This window comes from Populus alba, chromosome 19 (genome assembly GCF_005239225.2).
Source record: "Populus alba chromosome 19, ASM523922v2, whole genome shotgun sequence".
NCBI classification, from domain to species: Eukaryota; Viridiplantae; Streptophyta; class Magnoliopsida; order Malpighiales; family Salicaceae; genus Populus; species Populus alba.
Genome location: NC_133302.1, coordinates 8,907,645 through 8,931,043, shown reverse-complemented (window position 1 = coordinate 8,931,043; position 23,399 = coordinate 8,907,645). Strand labels below are relative to the sequence as shown.

At 34.5% G+C, this 23,399-nt stretch overlaps 1 protein-coding gene and 2 long non-coding RNA genes across 4 annotated transcripts; 2 read left to right on the top strand and 1 right to left on the bottom strand.

Annotated features, from left to right (window-relative positions):
• The first annotated feature begins 408 nt into the window (after window positions 1-408).
• Window positions 409-2,716, top strand: LOC118054896 (syntaxin-related protein KNOLLE). Its single transcript, XM_035066668.2, has 2 exons — window positions 409-599; window positions 881-2,716. The coding sequence occupies exon 2, from the start codon at window positions 908-910 to the stop codon at window positions 1,847-1,849; it is 942 nt and encodes a 313-aa protein (XP_034922559.1). The 5' UTR covers window positions 409-599; window positions 881-907; the 3' UTR covers window positions 1,850-2,716.
• Window positions 2,717-9,854: 7,138 nt separating this feature from the next.
• On the bottom strand, window positions 9,855-10,088 carry LOC140955135 (uncharacterized). Its single transcript, XR_012168906.1, has 2 exons — window positions 9,970-10,088; window positions 9,855-9,928 (listed from the first exon to the last, which is right to left on the bottom strand). It is a non-coding gene; the product is annotated as an uncharacterized lncRNA (long non-coding RNA).
• Window positions 9,935-13,864, top strand: LOC118054899 (uncharacterized). Of its 2 annotated transcripts, XR_012168905.1 has the most exons (4): window positions 9,935-10,081; window positions 10,222-10,513; window positions 10,576-13,470; window positions 13,695-13,864. It is a non-coding gene; the product is annotated as an uncharacterized lncRNA (long non-coding RNA). The 2 variants fall into 2 exon arrangements; XR_012168904.1 differs by lacking the exon at window positions 9,935-10,081 and having other exon boundaries at window positions 10,111-10,513.
• The last annotated feature ends 9,535 nt before the right edge of the window (window positions 13,865-23,399 follow it).

Below are 23,399 nucleotides of genomic sequence, written 5' to 3'. Positions count from 1 at the left end.
TTTATTAAGTTTTAGCTCTTGATTGACAATTGAAAAAATCAATTTAAATTCATAAAATCTAATATGATCCATTATTATTAAATGGTTCAATTTGAATCCAACTCATTGAATTTGTAAATGGACTAAGCTTCGAGGATGTAAGTGCAATTTGTTAGCGCAGAGATTAAAAATGTAATTTCATAAGAAGAAAGGGTCAAAACTAAATCATCTCTCCATGGGGGAAATATCGAAAATATGGACCCACGTGGTGGAAGAGTTGGCCCCATATATTTAATGAATTGAATAACGAACACATTGAAGTAGCATATAGCCGTTGGAAAGGAGGCTTGCTTAACGGCTAGTTTTATTTCCTTCCATTGCCTATATTGGGGGTGTTTTTCTGCTTCCTTTTAAGCACCCTCTTATGACAGAAACTAAGCTTGTGTTTCCAATAAAAAACCATAAGATCATCTTGTTGTTTTTGAATCTCTCATTAAAATCCCACTTACCATCTTGATCTCTTCCCAATTCCCTCCTTCCATTTTGAAAATCTCTCCTTTGCTCTCTTTCTTTGCTGTAGACTATTCAATTGTTGCTGTTTTTTTCCCCATTTGAGAAAGGTAAGTTTTTCTCATTTACTAGTCGATTAGATCTTTATTTTTTTTCTCTTTAGTACTAGTATAGTTTATTTTGGTATGTAGACTTGAGCTTAGTAGATTCAACCAAACCAAATATTACATAATGCTCATGTCTTTATCTGTTGATTTTTATTTTATTATTTTATTTATTTTATATATATTTTGCATAGTTCAATCAACTAGGTTCATCTTTCTCGTTGAAACTGTAGGAAGTTTTTGACTCTCTGATTCTAATATTTAATGTCATGTGGGTTTCGATTCAGGTGTGTCAATTCTGAAGATTTGTAAAGATGAATGACCTAATGACCAAATCGTTCATGAGCTATGTGGACCTAAAGAAAGAGGCCATGAAAGATCTTGAAGCAGGCCCTGACCATGATTTAGAAATGGCAAATGCATCAAACACCATGGACAACAACCTTGGTCTATTCCTTGAAGAAGCTGAGGATGTAAAGAAAGAAATGCGATCGATCCGTGAGATTCTTGACCAGTTGCAAGAAGCAAATGAAGAAAGCAAGTCCTTACACAAACACGAGGCCTTAAAATCGATACGAAACAAAATCAATGCAGATATTGTTAAAGGCCTGAAAAAGGCCAGAAGTATTAAAACCCAGCTTGAAGAAATGGATCGTGCCAATGCTGCTAATAGGCGTCTTTCAGGGTACAAGGAAGGAACTCCGATTTATAGAACAAGGGTTGCTGTTACTAATTGCTTGCGCAAGAAATTGAAGGAGCTGATGATGGATTTTCAAGCTTTAAGGCAAAAGATGATGATTGAGTATAAAGATAATGTTGGTAGGAGGTATTTCACTGTTACCGGAGAGTACCCAGATGAGGAAGTCATTGATAAGATCATCTCTGATGGTAATGGGGGTGAGGAGTTCTTGAAACGTGCAATCCAGGAGCATGGGAAAGGGAAGGTGTTGGAGACTGTGGTGGAGATACAGGACAGGCATGATGCTGCCAAAGAGATTGAGAAGAGCTTGTTGGAGCTGCACCAGGTGTTTTTGGACATGGCAGTGATGGTGGAGGCACAAGGGGAGCAGATGGATGATATTGAGCACCATGTGTTGAAAGCTAGTCACTATGTGAAGGATGGTACCAAAGAGCTCAAGGGTGCTAAAGATCACCAGAAGAGCAGCAGGAAATGGATGTGTATCGGTATCATTCTCCTTTTGATAATCATTCTTGTGATTGTTATACCTATTGTTACTAGCTTTAGCTTCTCTTGAATTGAAGGGCCTTATGGAGGATTTAATGACCTGTTATTCCTTCTGGCTTTCTTGCTTTACTTTTGGAGGATATGCTTGAATCCCTTATTTTGGGCCAGATTAAGTGGGGAGGGGATTTAATGTTGTGATGTAAATTTAGAAAAATTGCTTTATTCTTTATGCTTGTTCTTTGCTTCAATACTGGAGGTTTACATTCTGTACAGACAATTGTTTTAGAACAGGTGTCTGCAATGACTTTTAGAGAAAGAAAAATATGAACTTGAAAAGCAACAGGATTGCCTTTAGGCAAGATAACCTGTATGTTGTTCTGGTTTTTCAGAGAAACATGATCCATCATCCTTCTATACCTTTGTATGGATGTATAGGTACGTTATGGAGCAACATCATGCTCCAATGTAGGCAATTCAGGAGGCAATTGGGTCTTGGTTAGAAACTATAGAAACAAATTGAAAAATAAAAAAAAAAGCAGCGGAAATAAAAAAGAAAGAAAAAATCCATGGCAGCAGTGATGGTGGAGGCACAAGGGGAGCAGATGGATGATATTGAGCACCATGTGTTGAAAGCTAGTCACTATGTGAAGGATGGTACCAAAGAGCTCAAGAGTCCTAAAGATCACCAGAAGAGCAGCAGGAAATGGATGTGTATCGGTATCATTCTCCTTTTGATAATCATTCTTGTGATTGTTATACCAATTGTTACTAGCTTTAGCTACTCTTGAATTGGAGGAGGGCCTTATGGAGGATTTAATGACCTGTTATTCCTTATTTTGGGGCCAGATTAAGTGGGGAGGGGTTTGGTCTCTTGTCATTGAGTAATGGTAGGATTTAATGTTGTGATGTAAATTTGGAAAAATTGCTTTATTCTTTATGCTCGTTCTTTGCTCCAATACTAGAAGTTCACATTCTGTACAGACAGTTGTTTTAGAACAGGTTTCTGCAATGACTTTTAGGGAAAGAAATATATGAATTTGAAAAGCAGCATGATTGCCTTTAGGCAAGATAACCTGTATGCTGTTCTGGTTTTTCAGAGAAACATGATCCGTCATCCTTCTTTACCTTTGTATGGGTGCGTTTTTGGAGCAACTTCATGATCCAATGTAAGGTACGTTATGGAGCAACATCATGATCCAATGTAGGGAATTCAGGAGGCAATTGGGTCTTGGTTAGAAACTATAGAAACAAATTGAAAAAAGAAATGCAGCATAAATAAAAAAGAAAAAAAAATCCAGATTTCCTTTTCTCTGCCTGGGATGGTGGTTGCAAGGAAACTAGACATTTATAACTATGTAAGTTGTCTCTGCAACAGAAAAAATTTCAGTTGCATTGATCTCTCAAGTGAAAATCATGGAGTAGTTTTTTTAGCTCACGGGCTTGGCTAGCTTTTGAGGCATAAGTAATAATAAGGTCACAAGTTGTCATGATTAGGAGAGGATTTCTTTCCTCAACTAAGCTTGCCTTCCTGCACACAACAATCTTCTTCTTTCATGTCTTGTCATCAGATGGCTTCCCTTCACCAAATGACACATCAGGTTTTCCTTGATCTCCTCCATCCTTTTCTGTTTCTTTTCTAGTATTCATATGCTTTGAATAATTAAATAACAAAAAATGGAAGAAGTTTCTATGTATGTGCCCTTGGCTCTAACAACGAACTTTAATTGCAGGTAACTGCGTCTTGGACTTCAAGGCATTCCCTTACGAACCAACCGGTGAGTGCATAGGCCACCAGGACAGGCATGGGAAAGGGAAGGTGTTGGAGACTGTGGTGGAGATACAGGACAGGCATGATGCTGCCAAAGAGATTGAGAAAAGCTTGTTGGAGCAGCACCAGGTGTTTTTGGACATGGCAGTGATGGTGGAGGCACAAGGCGAGCAGATGGATGATATTGAGCACCATGTGTTTGAAAGCTGGTCACTATGTGAAGGATGGTACCAAAGAGCTCAAGAGTGCTAAAGATCACCAGAAGAGCAGTATGAAATGGATGTGTATCGGTATCATTCTCCTTTTGATAATCATTCTTGTGATTGTGATACCTATTGTTACTAGCTTTAGCTACTCTTTAACTGAGGGCCTTATGGAAGATTTAATGACCTGTTATTCCTTCTGGCTTTCTTGCTTTACTTTTGGAGGATATGCTTGAATCCCTTATTTTGTGGCCAGATTAAGTGGGGAGGGGGTTACTCTTGTCATTGCTTTACTCTTTGAGTAATGGCAGGATTTAATGCTGTGATGTAAATTTGGAAAAATTCCTTTATTCTTTATGCTCGTTCTTTGCTTCAATACTGGAGGGTTTACATTCTGTACAGACAGTTGTTTTAGAACAAGTGTCTGCAATGACTTTTAGAGAATGAAATGTATGAACTTGAAAAGCAGCAGGATTGCCTTTAGGCAAGATAACCTGTATGTTGTTCTGGTTTTTCAGAGAAACATGATCCATCATCCTTCTTTACCTTTGTATGGGTGCGTTTTTGGAGAAACTTCATGATCCAATGTAAGGTACGTTATGGAGCAACATCATGATCCATGAGCAACATCATCAGTAGTTTTTTTAGCTCATGGGCTTGGCTAGCTTTTGAGGCATAAGTAATAATAAGGTCACAAGTTGTCGTGATTAGGAGAGGATTTCTTTCCTCAACTAAGCTTGCCTTCCTGCACACAACAATCTTCTTCTTTCATGTCTTGTCATCAGATGGCTTCCCTTCACCAAATGGCACATCAGGTTTTCCTTGATCTCCTCCATCCTTTTCCTTTTCTTTTCTAGTATTCATATGCTTTGAATAATTAAATAACAAAAAATGGAAGAAGTTTCTATGTATGTGCCCTTGGCTCTAACAACGAACTTTAATTGCAGGTAACTGCGTCTTGGACTTCAAGGAATTCCCTTACGAACCAACCGGTGAGTGCATAGGCCACCAGGAGAAAATCAAGGACTGGACAGCTTCAGCACAACATTATGCTGTCGAGATTTTCATTGTCATCGATAACGGAACAGTGGTATTACAAAAAAGCATTAGCCTCGTGTACGAATTTTAGCTCTTCATACGATTATGGGTGTAGCAGCTGCATAGAGGCAATATCAGTTACGAATATCAAATGTCAGCGCTAATGGCAAGAAGGCAAAAATAGTATGTGGGGTGTCAGTTTTTATTTCTGTTGTGGCTGAAAATTTGAAGAATAGCGCTTGGATTGATGATTTCTACAGGTGTTTGCCAACTTCAGATGCATTCAGTAAGGGCCATTACTACTTCTTTTAAATCTTATTTCTCGATTTACCTCTCATTTCACTTCATGATGCTTAGAGTATTGTCTATGAACAGATGAAGGGATACATGCAAATCAAATGTAAGTATAACTATTCTGTTTTCTCATTGAAATAGTTTATTCATTTCTTGGAATTTTATATGGTCGCGTGGATCATCTTGTGAAGGATAAACACTCATAAAGATCTTTAGCTTATCAGATTTTCCCTGGTGAAATTGGTATTTGCTATTTTTATAGCAATCATCACATTGTTGCTGGTCTATTAGTATCATTCTCCTTTTGATAATCATTCTTGTGATTGTTATACCTATTGTTACTAGCTTTAGCTACTCTTGAATTGGAGGGCCTTATGGAGGATTTAATGACCTGTTATTCCATATAGCTTTCTTGCTTTACTTTTGGAGGATATGCTTTAATCCCTTATTTTAGGGCCAGATTAAGTGGGGAGGGGGTTTGGTTTTCTCTCGTCATTGCTTTACTCTTTGAGTAATGGTAGGATTTAGTGTTGTGATGTAAATTTAGAAAAATTGCTTTATTCTTTATGCTCGTTCTTTGCTCCAATCCTGGAAGTTTACATGATCCATCATCCTTCTTTACCTTTATATGGATGTGTAGGTACTTTATGGAGCGACATCATGATCCAATGTAGGGAATTCAGGAGGCAATTGGGTCTTGGTTAGAAACTGTAGAAACAAATTGAAAAAAGAAATGCAGCAGGAAAAAAAAAAGAAAAAAAAATATCCAGATTTCCCTTTATGGGGGACTCAAAAAGATTTAGCTGTGCATTTCTGAAATAATTAAAGGCATGAATACGAAGACTCAACATTTTCTTTTTAAGTTGAACTCTATCTAAACTTCGCTTCCATTTTCAGATCACTCAATTTTATTTGGTCGCGTGGATCATTGTGTGAAGGATAAACACTCATAAAGATCTTTAGCTTATCAAATTCTCTGGTGAAAATGATATTTGCTATTTTTATAGCAATCATCACATTGTTGCTGGTCTTTCTTCTGATAAAATACGTGAGCAAGGGCAAGAAGAAGCGTCCTAAGCCTGTAACTCAACTAAAGAGATCACCACATGGTCTGGCTTATATAGATTCTCCAAGGCTGAGATTGAGAATGCCATTAACCACAGCAAGGTGAGGAAGAGCCTAGGGAGAGGAAGCGCTGGGGAAGTTTACAAAGGTGTTCTACCAAGTGGCTAAGCAGTAGCCATCAAGCACATTCATAAAAGCAACTCATGTGATTCTTTCCAGAGGGAAGTTAAAGGGCTTTCCAGGGTTAGGCATCCAAATCTTGTTTGTCTCTTTGGTTGCTGCATCGAAGGAGACGACCGGTATCTTGTATATGAATATTGTGCAGTGGGGAATTTGTCTCAACATCTCCTAAGTAACTTCCTGTGAATCTCTAAATAACGTTTCAGTGTTTTTTGTTTAACATAGTTAATGGGTGCTTCCAGATGATGCCTGCTTTGTGTTGTCGCTAGGGTGTTTCTGATCATATGCCTCAATCTATTTTATCCAGGTAAAGATACTGCACTGACATGGGAAAGAAGAGTTAAGATCCTAAGAGACTGTGCTCTTGGATTGAGATACCTTCACCATTTTATAGATTGAGGGTGTAGTAGCTGCATAGAGGCAATATCCGATTTGAGGGATTATCAGTTACGAATATCAAATGTCAGCGCTAATGACAAGAAGACAAAAATATTATGTGGGGTGGCAGTTTATTTCTGTTGTGGCTGATAATTTGAAGAATAGCGCTTGGATTGATGATTTCTACAGGTGTTTGTCAGCTTTCAGTAAGGGCCATTACTACTTCTTTTAAATCTTATTTCTCGATTTACTTCCCATTTCACTTCCTGATGCTTAGAGTATTGTCTATGAACAGATGAAGGATACATGCAAATCAAATGTAAGTAACTATTCTGTTTTCTCATTGAAAGAGTTTATTCATTTCTTGGAATTTTATATGGTCGCGTGGATCATCTTGTTAAGGATAAACAATCATAAAGATCTTTAGCTTATCAGATTCTCTGGTGAAAGTGGTATTTGTTATTTTTATAGCAATCATCACATTGTTGCTGGTCTTTCTTCTGATAAAATACGTGAGCAAGGGCAAAAAGAAGCGCCCTAAACCTGTCACTCCATCTAAAGAGAGGAGTTCTTGAAACGTGCAATCCAGGAGCATGGGAAAGGTAAGTTTCTTATGCTGTTAGTGAGCATTCTGCTTATACATATTCTTTCTGCAGTACCTGCAAGCATCTCAAGAGAAAGAACAGAACTCACCTCGCATTCAGTTTCATCAGGCCCCTTATTGCATGTATGGAGGCAAGCAACGTTAGCAGCACAAGATAACAAGGATTAAAATGCACTTGCCGGTTAAATGGAAGGAAATCCCTTTGCTACCAAAAATTTCAACAACAATTCCCATCAATACCACCACCTCCTCATTAAATCTCAACAATAACATGCTTTTGGACATGGCAGTGATGGTGGAGGCACAAGGGGAGCAGATGGATGATATTGAGCACCATGTGTTGAAAGCTAGTCACTATGTGAAGGATGGTACCAAAGAGCTCAAGAGTGCTAAAGATCACCAGAAGAGCAGCAGGAAATGGATGTGCATCGGTATCATTCTCCTTTTGATAATCATTCTTGTGATTGTCATACCTATTGTTACTAGCTTTAGCTACTAAGAGCTCAAGAGTGCTAAAGATCACCAGAAGAGCAGCAGGAAATGGATGTGCATCGGTATCATTCTCCTTTTGATAATCATTCTTGTGATTGTTATACCTATTGTTACTAGCTTTAGCTACTAAGAGCTCAAGAGTGCTAAAGATCACCAGAAGAGCAGCAGGAAATGGATGTGCATCGGTATCATTCTCCTTTTGATAATCATTCTTGTGATTGTTATACCTATTGTTACTAGCTTTAGCTACTCTTGAATTGGAGGGCCTTATGGAGGATTTAATGACCTGTTATTCCTTCTTGCTTTTCTTTTGGAGGATATGTTTAATAGCGAAGGAACTCATTGTCATTGTAGAGTATTGCAGGATACACTGGATCTTGCACAAACCTCTGTACAGTTGATCGGGTGAAAAAGCCAGTATCTAGAGTTCGTATCCTCCAGGACAAGTTCCCGACAAGCTTGTTGGATTCTGTATGGAACTTATGCAATTGGCAGTCAAAGGTATCAAAAGTAGGATTTAGGCCGCTAGTGATGGAACCACTTCCCAACGAAATCTGCAACATTAAAGTTCTTGACAAGAATGGCAGGATCAGGGACAGAATTCCCCAACATCAGACTTCTAAGGTACACACTTCTTTCATGAGACTGCACACTCATTAAATTCATTAACAAGACAATGACAAGCAAAGAAGAAAAAAGAAAAGGAATCAAAGAAGCATTTACTAAAATCATCAAGAAATATTTACATACATTGAAAGAAGAATACAAGCATCATCTAAGTTAGCAGCTGAAAACTGTGAGCTGTATCAACAATGACATTGGGTTCTTAAGGGTACAAAACTTAAACACGGTGAGAAATGGGGAGGGGGGGGGGGGCTAACCTTGAACAAGTGGCAGCAAGGGAAAAAGTGGATGCAGAGTGCCAAAATAGGTGGAAAAAAAGCGCGCGGAGATCTAGGAAGGCAGCGAAGGTGGAAAAGACAGACATCATCATGTGGACTCAAACCATGTAACGTATTCGTTTTCTTCCTCCTCTCTGTATTTTAGTTAGTTACTAGTGATTTTCCTTTAGGATGTCAAGTTCTAGTTTGAAATATATTTTTATTTAGTTTTTTATTGCTATTAAAAAAATATTTATGAGATATACAATTGTTAAAATTCTCGACGGAAAAAACTACATATTCTAAATATATATATATTTTGTTAAACTAATTATTCTTTTCTTATTCATATATTTTTTATTTGATTAAACATATTACTTATTAGTAGTTCATTTTTGAATACCTACTCTTGAATTGGAGGGCCTTATGGAGGATTTAATAACCTGTTATTCCTTATGGCTTTCTTGCTTTACTTTTGGAGGATATGCTTTAATCCCTTATTTTTTGGGGCCAGATTAAGTGGGAGGAGGGGGTTTGGTTTTCTCTCGTCATTGCTTTTCTCTTTGAGTAATGGTAGGATTTAATGTTGTGATGTAAATTTAGAAAAATTGCTTTATTATTTATGCTCGTTCTTTGCTCCAATCCTGGAAGTTTACATTCTGGACAGACAAATTTAGAAGAGGTGTCTTTAGGGAAAGAAAAATATGAACTTGAAAAGCAACAGGATTGCCTTTAGGCAAGATAACTTGCATGTTGTTCTGGTTTTTCAGAGAAACATGATCCATCATCCTTCTTTACCTTTGTATGGATGTATAGGTACGTTATGGAGCAACATCATGCTCCAATGTAGGAAATTCAGGAGGCAATTGGGTCTTGGTTAGAAACTATAGAAACAAATTGAAAAAAGAAATGTAGCAGAAAAAAAAAAGAAAAAAAATCCAGATTTCCCTTTATGGGGACTCAAAACGATTTAGCTGTGCATTTCTGAAATAATTAAAGGCATGAATAAGAAGACTCAATATTTTCTGTTAAGTTGAACTCTATCTAAACTTCGCTTCCATTTTCAGATCACTCAACACATATCATATCCATTTCTTTTTTACTTGGTTTTCTTAAGAAAACCTCCTCGTCTTTTTGGAGTTAATAAATCCTTCTGCCAAACTCTCGGGAACAAGCTCAACTCAGTCTACCTATATTATCAAAAGGAGAGGGTTTGGTTTTCTTCAACTTCCTTTATTATCTGTGCCTTTCCTCTTCTATTTCTTCAACTTCCTTTATTATCTGTGCTGATGAATTTGTTGAAGTCTCTACGGGCTGCCATCTCAAGTTCAAGCACGATGCTTTCTGGCAGAACTGCACTTCTTGTGTACACAACGTCCCATGCATCATTTCTGCCTTGGTAGTTCACAAATATGTAATCATCTTGTTTATTTTTTATCTTCGATTGACAGAATATATCTGGAGACATAATTATGATGATAGCCATTAATCTATCTAGTTTCTGATGCTTAATGATGACTCAGCATTATATTTTTGCAGGAAGTACTTGAAATGGTTTGACTTGAATCCATAATGAAATTGACAAAAAGAAACAGAAAAAGAAAGGCGAATGGGGAGAAGGAGATTACCAGTCATCTTAATAGTGAAGGAGCTCATTGTCATGATTGTAGAGCATTGCAGGATACACTGGATCTTGCACAAACCTCTGTACAGTTGATCGGGTGAAAAGGCTACTAGTGACAAACCACTTCCCAACGAAATCTGCAACATTAAAGTTCTTGACAAGAAAGGCAGGATTAGGGACGGAATCCCCGAACATCAGGCTTCTAAGGTACACACTTCTTTCATGAGACTGCACACTCAATATTCATTAACAAGACTGTTTTCAAATAGGTCCCCACATTTGATCTGCAAAATATCTAAAGACTTCTAAGGTACACACTTTTTTCATGAGACTGCACACTCATAACAAGACTGTTTTCAAATAGATCTCCACATTTGATCTGCAAAATATCTAAAGAGGGTTACTCGTTCAATACCATTATATATCTCACCAGGTATAAGGCACAACAAGATTATTGGACAACCAACTACTCAAAAGCTTAAGCTGAAAAAGAGGGGCGTTTGTTTGATCTAAAAGAGATGCCACCCTTTGCCCTGCAGGCCAAGTGCAAATATATGGTACACTGTTTCCTTTAAAAGCTTCTTATGCTGTTAGTGAGCATTCTGCTTATACATATTCTTTCTGCAGTATCTGCAAGCATCTCAAGAGAAAGAACATAACTCACCTGGCATTCAATCTCATCAGGCCCCTTATTGCATGTATGGAGGCAAGCAACGTTAGCAGCACAAGATGGGTTTGCACTGCACTTTGCCAATTCTAGCCTGGCAATAACAAAGCTGGTAAGTAAAAGATAATAATGAAGGATCAAAATGCACTTGCCGGTTAAATGGAAGGAAATCCATTCGCTACCAAAAATTTCAACAACTAATTCCCATCAATACCACCACCTCCTCATAAAATCTCAACAGAAAATGCTAACATAAACCCATTCATATCATCAAATCTCAACAGAAAATGCTAATTTAAACCCATTCATATGCTAATGTATCTTTTGAATTGCATAACAATACACCATTCATATGTTAGTGTATCTTTTGAATTACATTCATATCATCAAATCTCAACAAAAAATACTAACCTAAACCCATTCATATCATCAAATCTCAACAGAAAATGCTAACCTAAACTCATTCATATCATCAAATTTGAACAGAAAATGCTAACCTAAACCCATTCATATGCTATTGTATCCCCATTCATATTATCAAATCTCAACAAAAAATGCTAACCTAAACTCATTCATATCATCAAATCTCAACAGAAAATGCTAACCTAAACCCATTCATATACTATTATATCCCCATTCATATCATCAAATCTCAACAGAAAATGCTAACCTAAACCCATTCATATGCTAGTGTATCTTTTGAATTGCATTACAGTATGCCACTGTAAACCACATTTAGATAGATTACTGAAATATATCCTCCATAAAATGTTAAACCATGATTTTAAGGATATTTTCATACTGAAATGTTAGAAATTTAACCTATATTAGAATTATGTCATTCACTGTTCTCTAACATTAAAGGATTATGATGTTTGACCTTCTCTACAATCCAAACAGCTAAAAAAAAGTTATTCACCACTAATTCTGTTGCTTAACATAGAGGCTCTTATTTGAATAATAAAATATCGGTATGGGCAATCCAAAGCAGCACCAAAAATAGCTTCAGGTAAACATTTTAAATTAATAAATTTGTTCATTCAATTATTCATTCTTCTGTTTCAAACCAACCAGTCGACTTGGAGTTACAATTGCTGAAGGCACTAATTTGTTCCTTCAATTCAAATTTTACATGTTATCAAAGAGCCATTCAACTCATCAATAGATCCAAAATTTCTATGGTACGGTCTCGGTCTAAGTCAGACACAGCATTGGCATTTACATGCATTGTCCACCTTCTGCTAAAATAAGAAAAGATTGATTGCTAAACGTGTGCAAAGAAGAAAAAAGAAAAAGAATCAAAGAAGCATTTACATACATTGAAAGAAGAATACAAGCATCATCTAAGTTAGTAGCTGAAAACAAGCTGTATCAACAATGACATTGGGTTCTTAAGGGTACAAAACTTAAACACGGTGAGAAATGGGGAGGGGGGCTAACCTTGAAGAGGAGGTGGAGCTTTTCATGGCAGCAAGGGAAAAAGTGGATGCAGAGTGCCAAAATAGGTGAAAAAAGAGCGCGAGGAGGTCTGTGAAGGCAGTGAAGGTGGAAGACAGACATCATCGTGTGGACTCTAACCATGTAATGTTTTCGTTTTCTTCCTCCTCTCTATTTTTTAGTTAGTTACTAATTTTCCTCCTCTCAGTTTCTTCAACTTCCTTTATTATCTCATCTGTGCTTTCCTCTTCTATTTCTTCAACTTCCTTTATTATCTGTGCTGATGAATTTGTTGAAGTCTCTTCCTATGCTTTTGGCTGCCATCTCAAGTTCAAGCACAATGCTTTCTGGCAGAACTGCACTTATTGTGTACACAATGCATCATTTCTGCCTCGGTAGTACACAAATATGTAATCATCTTGTTTATTTTCTATCTTCGATTGACAGAATATATGTTGAGACATAATTATGATAGCCATTAATCTATCTAGATTCTGATGCTTAATGATGACTCAACATTATATTTTTGTAGGAAGTACTTGAAATTGTCTGACTTGAATCCATAATGAAATTGACAAAAAGAAAAAGAAAAAGAAAGGAGAATGGGGAGAAGGAGATTACCAGTCATCTTAATAGTGAAGGAGCTCATTGTCATGATTGTAGAGCATTGCAGGATACACTGGATCTTGCACAAACCTCTGTACAGTTGATCGGGTGAAAAAGCCAGTATCTGGAGTTCGTATCCTCCAGGACAAGTTCCCGACAAGCTTGTTGGATTCTTTATGGAACTTATGCAAAATGGCAGTCAAAGGTATCAAAAGTAGGATTTAGGCAATCGGGTGAAAAAGCCAGTATCTGGAGTTCGTATCATCCTCCAGGACAAGTTCCCGACAAGCTTGGTGGATTCTCTGTATGGAACTTATGCAATTGGCAGTCAAAGGTATCAAAAGTAGGATTTAGGCCACTAGTGATGAACCACTTCCCAACAAAATCTGCAACATTAAAGTTCTTGACAAGAATGGCAGGATCAGGGACGGAATTCCAACATCAGACTTCTGAGGTACACACTTCTTTCATGAGACTGCACACTCATTGAATTCATGAACAAGACTGTTTTCAAATATGTCCCCACATTTGATCTGCAAAATATTTAAAAACTTACGAGGTACACACTTCTTTCATGAGACCGCACACTCGTTGAATTCTTCAAATAGGTCCTACATTTGATCTGCAAAATATCTAAAGAGGGTTACTCGTTGAATACCATTATCCATCTCACCCCAGGTATAAGGCAGAACAAGATTATTGGACAACCCAACTACTCAAAAGCTTAAGCTGACAGGGAGGGGGGTTTGTTTGATCTCCCTTTGCCCTGCAGGCCAAGTGCAAATATATGGTACACTGTTTCCTTTAAAAGCTTATGTTGTTACTGAGCATTCTGCTTATACATATTCTTTCTACAGTATCTGCGAGCATCTCAAGAGAAAGAACAGAACTCACCTAGCATTCAGTCTTATCAGGCCAGTTAATTACATGTATGGAGGCAAGCAACGTTAGCAGCACAAGATGGGTTTGCAATGCACTTTGCCAATTCTAGCCTGGCAATAACAAAGCTGGTAAGTAAAAGATAATGATGAAGAATCAAAATGCACTTGCCGGTTAAATGGAAGGAAATCCCTTCGCTACCAAAAATTTCAAGAACTAATTCCCATCAATACCACCACCTCCTCATAAAATCTCAACAGAAAATGCTAACCTAAACCCATTCATATGCTAGTGTATCTTTTGAATTGCATAACAGTGCGCCATTCATGTGCTAGTGTATCTTTTGAATTGCATTCATATCATCAAATCTCAACAAAAAATGCTAACCTAAACCCATTCATATCATAAAATCTCAATAGAAAATGCTAACCTAAACCCATTCATATGCTATTGTATCCCCATTCATATCATAAAATCTCAACAGAAAATGCTAACCTAAACTCATTCATATGCTATTGTATCCCCATTCATATCATCAAATCTCAACACAAAATGCTAACCTAAACCCATTTATATACTAGTGTATCTTTTGAATTGCATTCATATCATCAAATCTCAACAGAAAATGCTAACCTAAACTCGTTCATATGCTAGTGTATCTTTTGAATTGCATAACAGTACACTATTTATATGCTAGTGTATCTTTTGAATTGCATTCATATCATCAAATCTCAACAAAAAATGCTAACCTAAACCCATTCATATGCTATTGTATCTTTTGAATTGCATTCATATCATCAAATCTCAACAGAAAATGCTAACCTAAACTCATTCATATCATCAAATCTCAAAAGAAAATGCTAACCTAAACCCATTTATATACTAATGTATCTTTTGAATTGCATTCATATCATCAAATCTCAACAGAAAATGCTAACCTAAACCCATTCATATCATCAAATCTCAAAAGAAAATACTAACCTAAACTCATTCATATGCTAGTGTATCTTTGAATTGCATTCATATCATCAAATCTCAACAGAAAATGCTAACCTAAATCCATTCATATGCTAGTGTATCTTTTGAATTGCATAACAGTACGCCACTGTAAACCACATTCAGATAGATTACTGAAATATATCCTCCATAAAACGTTAAACCATGATTTTAAGGATATTTTCATACTGAAATGTTATAAATTTAACTTATATTAGAATTATGTCATTCACTGTTCTCTAACATTAAAGGATTATGATGTTTGACCAATCCAAACAGCTAAAAAAAAAGTTGTTCACCACTAATTTTGTTGCTTAACATTGAGGCTCTAATTTGAATAAATACTAACCTAAACTCATTCATATGCTAGTGTATCTTTGAATTGCATTCATATCATCAAATCTCAACAGAAAATGCTAACCTAAATCCATTCATATGCTAGTGTATCTTTTGAATTGCATAACAGTACGCCACTGTAAACCACATTCAGATAGATTACTGAAATATATCCTCCATAAAATGTTAAACCATGATTTTAAGGATATTTTCATACTGAAATGTTATAAATTTAACTTATATTAGAATTATGTCATTCACTGTTCTCTAACATTAAAGGATTATGATGTTTGACCAATCCAAACAGCTAAAAAAAAAGTTGTTCACCACTAATTTTGTTGCTTAACATTGAGGCTCTAATTTGAATAATAAAATATCGGTATGGGCAATCAAAAGCAGCACCAAAAATAGCTTCAGGTAAACATTTTAAATTAATAAATTTGTTCATTCAATTATTCATTCTTCTGTTTCAAACCAACCAGTCGACTTGGAGTTACAATTGCTGAAGGCACTAATTTGTTCCTTCAATTCGAATTTTACATGTTATCAAAGAGCCATTCAACTCATCAATAGATCCAAAATTTCTATGGTACGGTCTCGGTCTAAGTCAGACACAACATTGGCATTTACATGCATTGTCCACCTTCTGCTAAAATAAGAAAAGATTGATTGCTAAACATGTGCAAAGAAGAAAAAAAGAAAAAGAATCAAAGAAACATTTACTAAAATCATCAAGAAATATTTACATACATTGAAAGAAGAATACAAGCATCATCTAAGTTAATAGCTGAAAACTATGAGCTGTATCAACAATGACATTGGGTTCTTAAGGGTGCAAAACTTAAACACGGTGATAAATGGGGAGGGGGGGCTAAACTTGAACAAGAGGTGGAGCTTTTCATGGCAGCAAGGGAAAATGTGGATGTAGAGTGCCAAAATAGGTGAAAAAAGAGCGCGCGGGGCTTTGTGAAGGCAGCGAAAGTGAAAAAGACAGACATCATCGTGTGGACTCTAACCTTGTAACGTATTCGTTTTCTTCCTCCTCTATTTTTTTTAGTTAGTTACTGGTTATTTTCCTTTAGAATTTCACGTTCCAGTTTAAAATATATTTTTATTTAGTTTTTTATTGTTATTAAAAAAAATATTTATGAGATATACAATTGTTAAAATTCTAGACAGAAAAAAAATACATATTCTAAAAAAAAAATATATATATATATATATATATATATATATATATTTGAATAAATATATTTATTAGTACATTTTTTTGAATAAAAAACAATGTTAATGAGTTTATTGAATAAACATCTTAAAAATAAAATCAAACCCATTGCTAACCTAAAAGCACCCTTCAATTGGTCCAAAAACCCAAATTATCATATCATATCACTTTCTTCTTTACCTCGCTTCCATTTTCAGATCACTCAACATATCATATCCATTTCTTCTTTACTTGGTTTTCTTAAGAAAACTTCCTCGTCTTTTTGGAGTTAATAAATCCTTTTGCCAATCTCTGGAACAAGCTCAACTTAGTCTACCTCTTCTCTTCTATTTCTTCAACTTCCTCTATGAATTTGTTGAAGTCTCTTCCTATGCTTTTGGCTGCCATCTCAAGTTCAAGTGCACTGCTTTCTGGCAGAAACTTGATAGTGAAGGAAATTACCAGCCATCTTGATTGTGAAGGAACTCATTGTCATGATTGTAGAGCATTGCAGGATAGACTGGATCTTGCACAAACCTCTGTACAGTTGATCGGGTGAGTGCATAGGCCACCAGGAGAAAATCAAGGACTGGACAGCTTCAGCACAACATTACGCTGTCGTAATCTGCTCAACGATCTGACCAAGCGTCGCGTGCAATATCGAACCCAAATGTTGACATCTTGATTCCAAAAGATCAATGGATGGAATGTATCCATGGCTTTCCTGGACAAAACTCTGTATCACCGGCTTTTTGTGGCTTTGATGACCTCTACAATGAGAGAAGTGCTTGTTCGAGATTTTCTTTGTCATCGATAACGGAATAGCGTTAGCCTTGTGTACGAATTTTAGCTCTTCATACGATTATGGGTGTAGCAGCTGCATAGAGGCAATATCCGATTTTAGGGATTATCAATTACGAATATCAAATGTCAGCGCGAATGACAAGAAGGCAAAAATAGTATGTGGGGTGGCAGTTCTTATTTCTGTTGTGGCTGAAAATTTGAAGAATAGCGCTTGGATTGATGATTTCTACAGGTGTTTGCCAGCTTCAGATGCATTCAGTAAGGGCCATTACTACTTCTTTTAAATCTTATTTCTCGATTTACTTCCCATTTCACTTCCTGATGCTTAGAGTATTGTTTATGAACAGATGAAGGATACATGCAAATCAAATGTAAGTACAACTATTCTGTTTTCTCATTGAAAGAGTTTATTCATTTCTTGGAATTTTATATGGTCGCGTGGATCATCTTGTGAAGGATAAACACTCATAAAGAAGACTCAAAAAAAGGATTACCAGTCATCTTAATAGCGAAGGAACTCATTGTCATGATTGTAGAGCATTGCAGGATACACTGGATCTTGCACAAACCTCTGTACAGTTGATCGGGTGAAAAAGCCAGTATCTGGAGTTCGTATCCTCCAGGACAAGTTCCCGCCAAGCTTGTTGGATTCTGTATGGAACTTATGCAATTGGCAGTCAAAGGTATCAAAAGTAGGATTTAGGCCGTTTTATTTAAAACGCAGTCATAACCATTGCACAACAATACGCCATTTATATGCTAGTGTATCTTTGAATTGCATTCATATCATCAAATCTCAATAGAAAATGCTAACCTAAACCCATTTATATGCTAGTATATCTTTTGAATTGCATTGATGATTAGCATTCATATCATCAAATCTCAACAGAAAATGCTAACCTAAACCCCTTCATATGCTAGTGTATCTTTTGAATTGCATAACAGTACGTCATCGTAAACCACATTCAAAGACAGATTACTGAAATTTATCCTACATAAAATATTAAACCATGATTTTAAGGATATTTTTATACTGAAATGTTAGAAAATTTAACTTTCATTAGAATTATGTCGTTCACTGTTCTCTAACATTAAAGGATTATGATATTTTGACCTACTACTCTACAATTTAAACACCAAAAAAATTTTAATTTATTCTTCATTTATTTTATTTTACTTATTTTATTATTATTATTATTTTTTATCATCATTTTTTTATTCTTTTAAGTAAATAAAATAATAATAATGATAATTAAAATAAAATGGTAAAAAATTTAGTTATGAGAATATTAATTATCCCTAAAGCAATCAGAGCTGTAACATATTAAATTAATGGTTCAACAAATTTATAAAGCAGAAAAAAAAGCAGAAAATTCCAGATTTTAGAGGGGAAATTCAAAAAGTAAAATCCTAGAAAACAACCTTACGAAGGATAACAGATTATGGAAATATGGTACATAACAGATTATGGAAATATGGTACCGGATATGATTTAAAATACTTTTTTATATTTTTAAAAATTATTTTAAATATTAATATATTAAAATCATATAAAAATATTAATTTAAAATAAAAAAATTCAAAAATTTTAAAAATATAGTTTCAATCCTAATTTCATACACAACCGAAGTCTCTGTATTGACACTACTTTCTTAGATTCATTGCGCGTGTCAAGAGGGAGGGACCCTCTGCTTTCAAGTTGTCTACAGGCTCAGATGGATTTGGACACTCAAGATAAGAAGGAGGGAAACACATTTCACTTTATCTTCAAAGATTTTATTTGTTGTTTTGGTAATTTTATAAATTGTAATTTATAAAAAAGTATAGTTGGATTAGATACAAATGGTATTAAGAAGATATATAGTTAGTTGAAATAAAATGTTTGGTATAAGTGTGGTTCTGATTGTTTTTTTAAAGTGTTTTTTATTTAGAAATATATTAAAATAAAAATTTTTATTTTTTAAAATATATTTTTGATATCAGCACATCAAAATGATTTGAAAACACAAAAAATATATCAATTTTTAATGACATAACTAAACACTAGAAAATATTTTTCAATTTATTTTTCATCACACTATTAAATATCAGAAAATAATTCACTTTCCTTAAATTTATTTTTTTTAAAATTCATTTAAAAAAAAAATTTAATTTTCAGTGAACAAGAACCATTAAAGGAGTTTCTTTCTTGCTTTTCAGAGAGGCAAATGCGGTTGCTTTGCTTTATAGAAAGAAGAGAAGGGAAGGGAAGAAAAGAGAAAAGATGTCATCCACTAAGGGAAGCAATGAAGGATCTTTGCTTTTCCACACAGTAGTGTGTGTATGTATTGGCAGGTACAGGGCAAGGCAATATTAGAACAGATTATCTACCGCGACTTCCTCTGTATCTTCAAGCTTTCCTCTGTTACTGCGTCACGATGTGTTTTAGGAAATTTATTGGTATTTAATTTTTAAGATAATTAAAATAAGTATTTGTCAAAAAATTGATAAATTAATTTTACAGAAAAAAGTCAAAATTCTCTTTTATTATTTATTATTTATTATTTATCTTGACAAAAACATATGTATATATTTTAATTAGCAACATAGTTGTTTTAATAAATAAAAAAACTTGATGATTTAAATAAGTATTCAAGAATTTTTAATTTTTGTAAATTAAAAGGGAAATACTAAATGGTTGTTAATAAATTTAATTTTTATATTAATTTTGATCTTTATTTTTATTTTTCTTTTCTTTTATTATTTATTATTTGAAAATTTTTATTTATCAAATAAACAAGACAATGCATGTCATGATAAAATGCAAAGTTAACTAATTTCATTCGGCAATTTAAATTCTATGTTTGTCTAATTTCTTTAGGTTTACTACTGTGAGGGTCCTGTCAGCTAAGATCTTCTACAACAGTCAGTTATTTTTGTGTAATTTTCCTTGCCTTAATTTCCTTGGCTAGCTGTGTGTGACGATTTGTGATCAATAAATTGATAAACTTTTGGTTGTTTTGAATTATTGGCTTGCCTCTTTATTTTATTCAACTTATCTTTTATTATTTATTTTTTATCTTGACAAAAACATATATTTTTTTTTAAATTAGCAACATAGTTGTTTTATTAAAAAACTTGGTAATTTAAATAAGTATTCTTAAATTTTTAATTATTTAAATTAAAAGGGAAATCCTGAATGGTAGTTTATAAATTCGTTTTGCTCTCTGTTTTTTAGTCACTTTTTTTATATTTTGTTATATGCTTTCCACTTGTCCCGGCTTTCTTAACATTTGTAGATGGAGCGCATGCGTGGTCCTTCTGCCTGGAGAGTATACCAGTGAGGGATGAATCGGTCATTTACAATTTTCTCACAAATTAATAAAGATGAAAGCATAGTTATTAAGATTTTATTTTTACAATCTTTTTGATTTATGAATATGCTTTCTTTTTTCTTGATTTTTCAGTACCATTTAGAAATACTCAGTAAATTAATTTAAATTTAGAAAATCAATATAGAAGCATTACATTTTTATAAAACAGATAATTTAGCCTAGTCTCAAAGAGTTTTAAAATTCTCCCTTGATCTGTTAAGTGTGGATTTTCTTAAAACCTCACCCCCAGTTTTTATGGGAACACATGAATAAAAAGACTCCCAAAATCTCTTTTCAAATCAAGTGAAGGATTAGAAGAGCTGTCCAATTTATTGTGGATTGGGTGCTTGAAATTTCTTCAAACTTTAGTCATCTTTAATTGTGAAAATCTAGAAAATTTGGTCTTAGAAGCACTATTATTAAACCCGGCCCAGGTTTAATAAAAGACCGGCTGTGACAACCTGCCAAACCCGGATGACCTGGCTGGTCGACCTGAGACCTGAGCGAACCCAGACGAGACCCGTTTTTTTTGTTTTTTTTCAAATGTGGGATAAAAAAAATTTTGGTTTAAATATTTCAACTTAAAATGACAACATAGTATTTGAAACCCATTAGTATATATACTCTATGTTTTCAAGGAAAAAATCATGTTTTTTCAATGTGGTATAAAAAACCTTTTGGTTTAAATACTTCAACTTAAAAGGATAACATAATATCTTTTTCAATGTGGGATTTGAAGCCCTTTTATATATATATATATATATATATATATATATATATTCTATGTTCCCATAAAAAAGTTATGTTTTTTCAATGTGAGATTTGAAACCCATTAGTATATATACTCTATGTTTCCAAGTAAAAAAATCATGTTTTTTCAATGTGGGATAAAAAATCTTTTGGTTTAAATACTTTAAGTTAACATAGTATCTTTTCAATGTGGGATTTGAAGCCTTTTCATATATATGCTCTATGTTCCCATGAAAAAAGTTATATTTTTTCAATGTGAAATTTGAATCCTATTAGTATATATACTCTATGTTCCCAAGGAAAAAGTTATGTTTTTTTCAATGTGGGATAAAAATCTTTTTGAAATATTCTTTTAAACTTCATTATTTATAATATATATAATCTATATTTACATTGATTTTTTCATATAAAATATTAAAAACTTTAATTTGTTTTTAATTTTCTCGGGTTAATCCGGGTTGACTCGGGTTGACCCGGGTTGACCCATGAAACCCGAGACTTTGTTCCTTGGCCGGGTCAATCCCCGAGCTGGGTTTAATAACTATACTTAGAAGTCTTCGGATATTGGTTATTGGTGGATGTAGTAGCTTGATTTCTTTTCCAGGAAGCATAAGATGCCTATCTACTCTGGAAGATTTTTGTCTTATTGAAGGTAAAAAGCTTGTTCTAATAATAATAGAAGAAGAGAAAATCCAAACCACTTTCCCTTCGTATTGTAATATTTGAAGAGTTACTAATAACTTTTGCTTTACCACAATCTCTACAAACATTTATCATTAAATAGTGTCCAAACATATCCCTAAAATCAAGCTTAACAATGATAACAGTGGTGAAGGGTTATGAGGATTTAAATCTATTATATTTAGTTTCACATTTTTATCCACTCTTCAATTCCTTTTATTTCACTTAAATTATTTTCCCTGAAAAGAAAATGCAATGTTTATTTGGCAAAACTTTTTGTGTTTTGGAGGGGCAGGTTCAAGTGGAACTTCATTAGATTTAACCAGAGGAAAAGAACAAGACAAGGCATGTCATGATAAAATGCAAAGCTAACTAATTTCATTCAACAATTTAAATTTCTTTGAACTTAATACATCATTACTAAATTCTATGTTTGTCTAATTTCTTCAGGTTTACTACAATGAGGGTCCTGTCGGCTAAGATCTTATACAACAGTCAGTCACTTCCAAACAGGGGCGGAGCTAGGGGGAGGCGAGCAGAGGCCCGGGCCCCTGCAGAATATTTTGAAGTTTCGTATTTTTAATGCTTAAATATAGTATAATATAATATATTTTTAATTTAAATAGATAAAATTTCTAATAATAAATTATATTTTGAGTTTTGCCTTCCCTGTTATATCATTTCTGCTCCGCCCCTATTTCCAAAGATCAGCTTAAGGCTCAGAGTGTCTGCTTGGTGTAATTTTCCCCTGCCTTAATTTCCTTGGCTAGCTGTGTGTGACGATTTATCAATAATAAATTGATAAACTTTTGGTTGCTCTGAATTATTGGCTTGCCTCTTTCTTCTATTCAACTTATCTTATTTAAAATAATTATGTGATCATTTAAATAATTATGTTTAACGTATAAATTCATCCTTCTAAACAAACTAAAAAACTGAAGTTCGGAGGAGAAGTAGCAATTATGCTACTTGTTTCAAATAATACAACAGTCATCAAGAACTTCAAACTTACTGCAATGTCTCATTCATGAGTTTCAAAGATCTTAAAGAAGAGACATCCATTTCCGCACCCTTCAAGAACATCTACCCTTTCTTTATATTGGTGGCTACAAATCTAGTGATAAATTTACGAAAAATGTGCAAGAAGTTGTTCTAAATACATACAAAGCTGACAGAGGCGAATGTTGAATTTTCTCAGTCATGGCATGACAAATTGACAGCCATCAATCAATTAGTATAGGGAGGAAGGGACCCTCATGCAACTATGCTCTAAAGTTGAATGTATCACATCATTCCAAAACACACTTTGATTCATCTTTTAATATTTCACACCATACTTCTCTTTCTCTTGTGCTCAAAATTTCTTTTTTGCTACAAAAG

Coding starts and splice junctions, on each gene's coding strand:
- LOC118054896 (XM_035066668.2), top strand. CDS start 908: ATGAATGACCTAATGACCAAATCGTTCATGAGCTATGTGGACCTAAAG.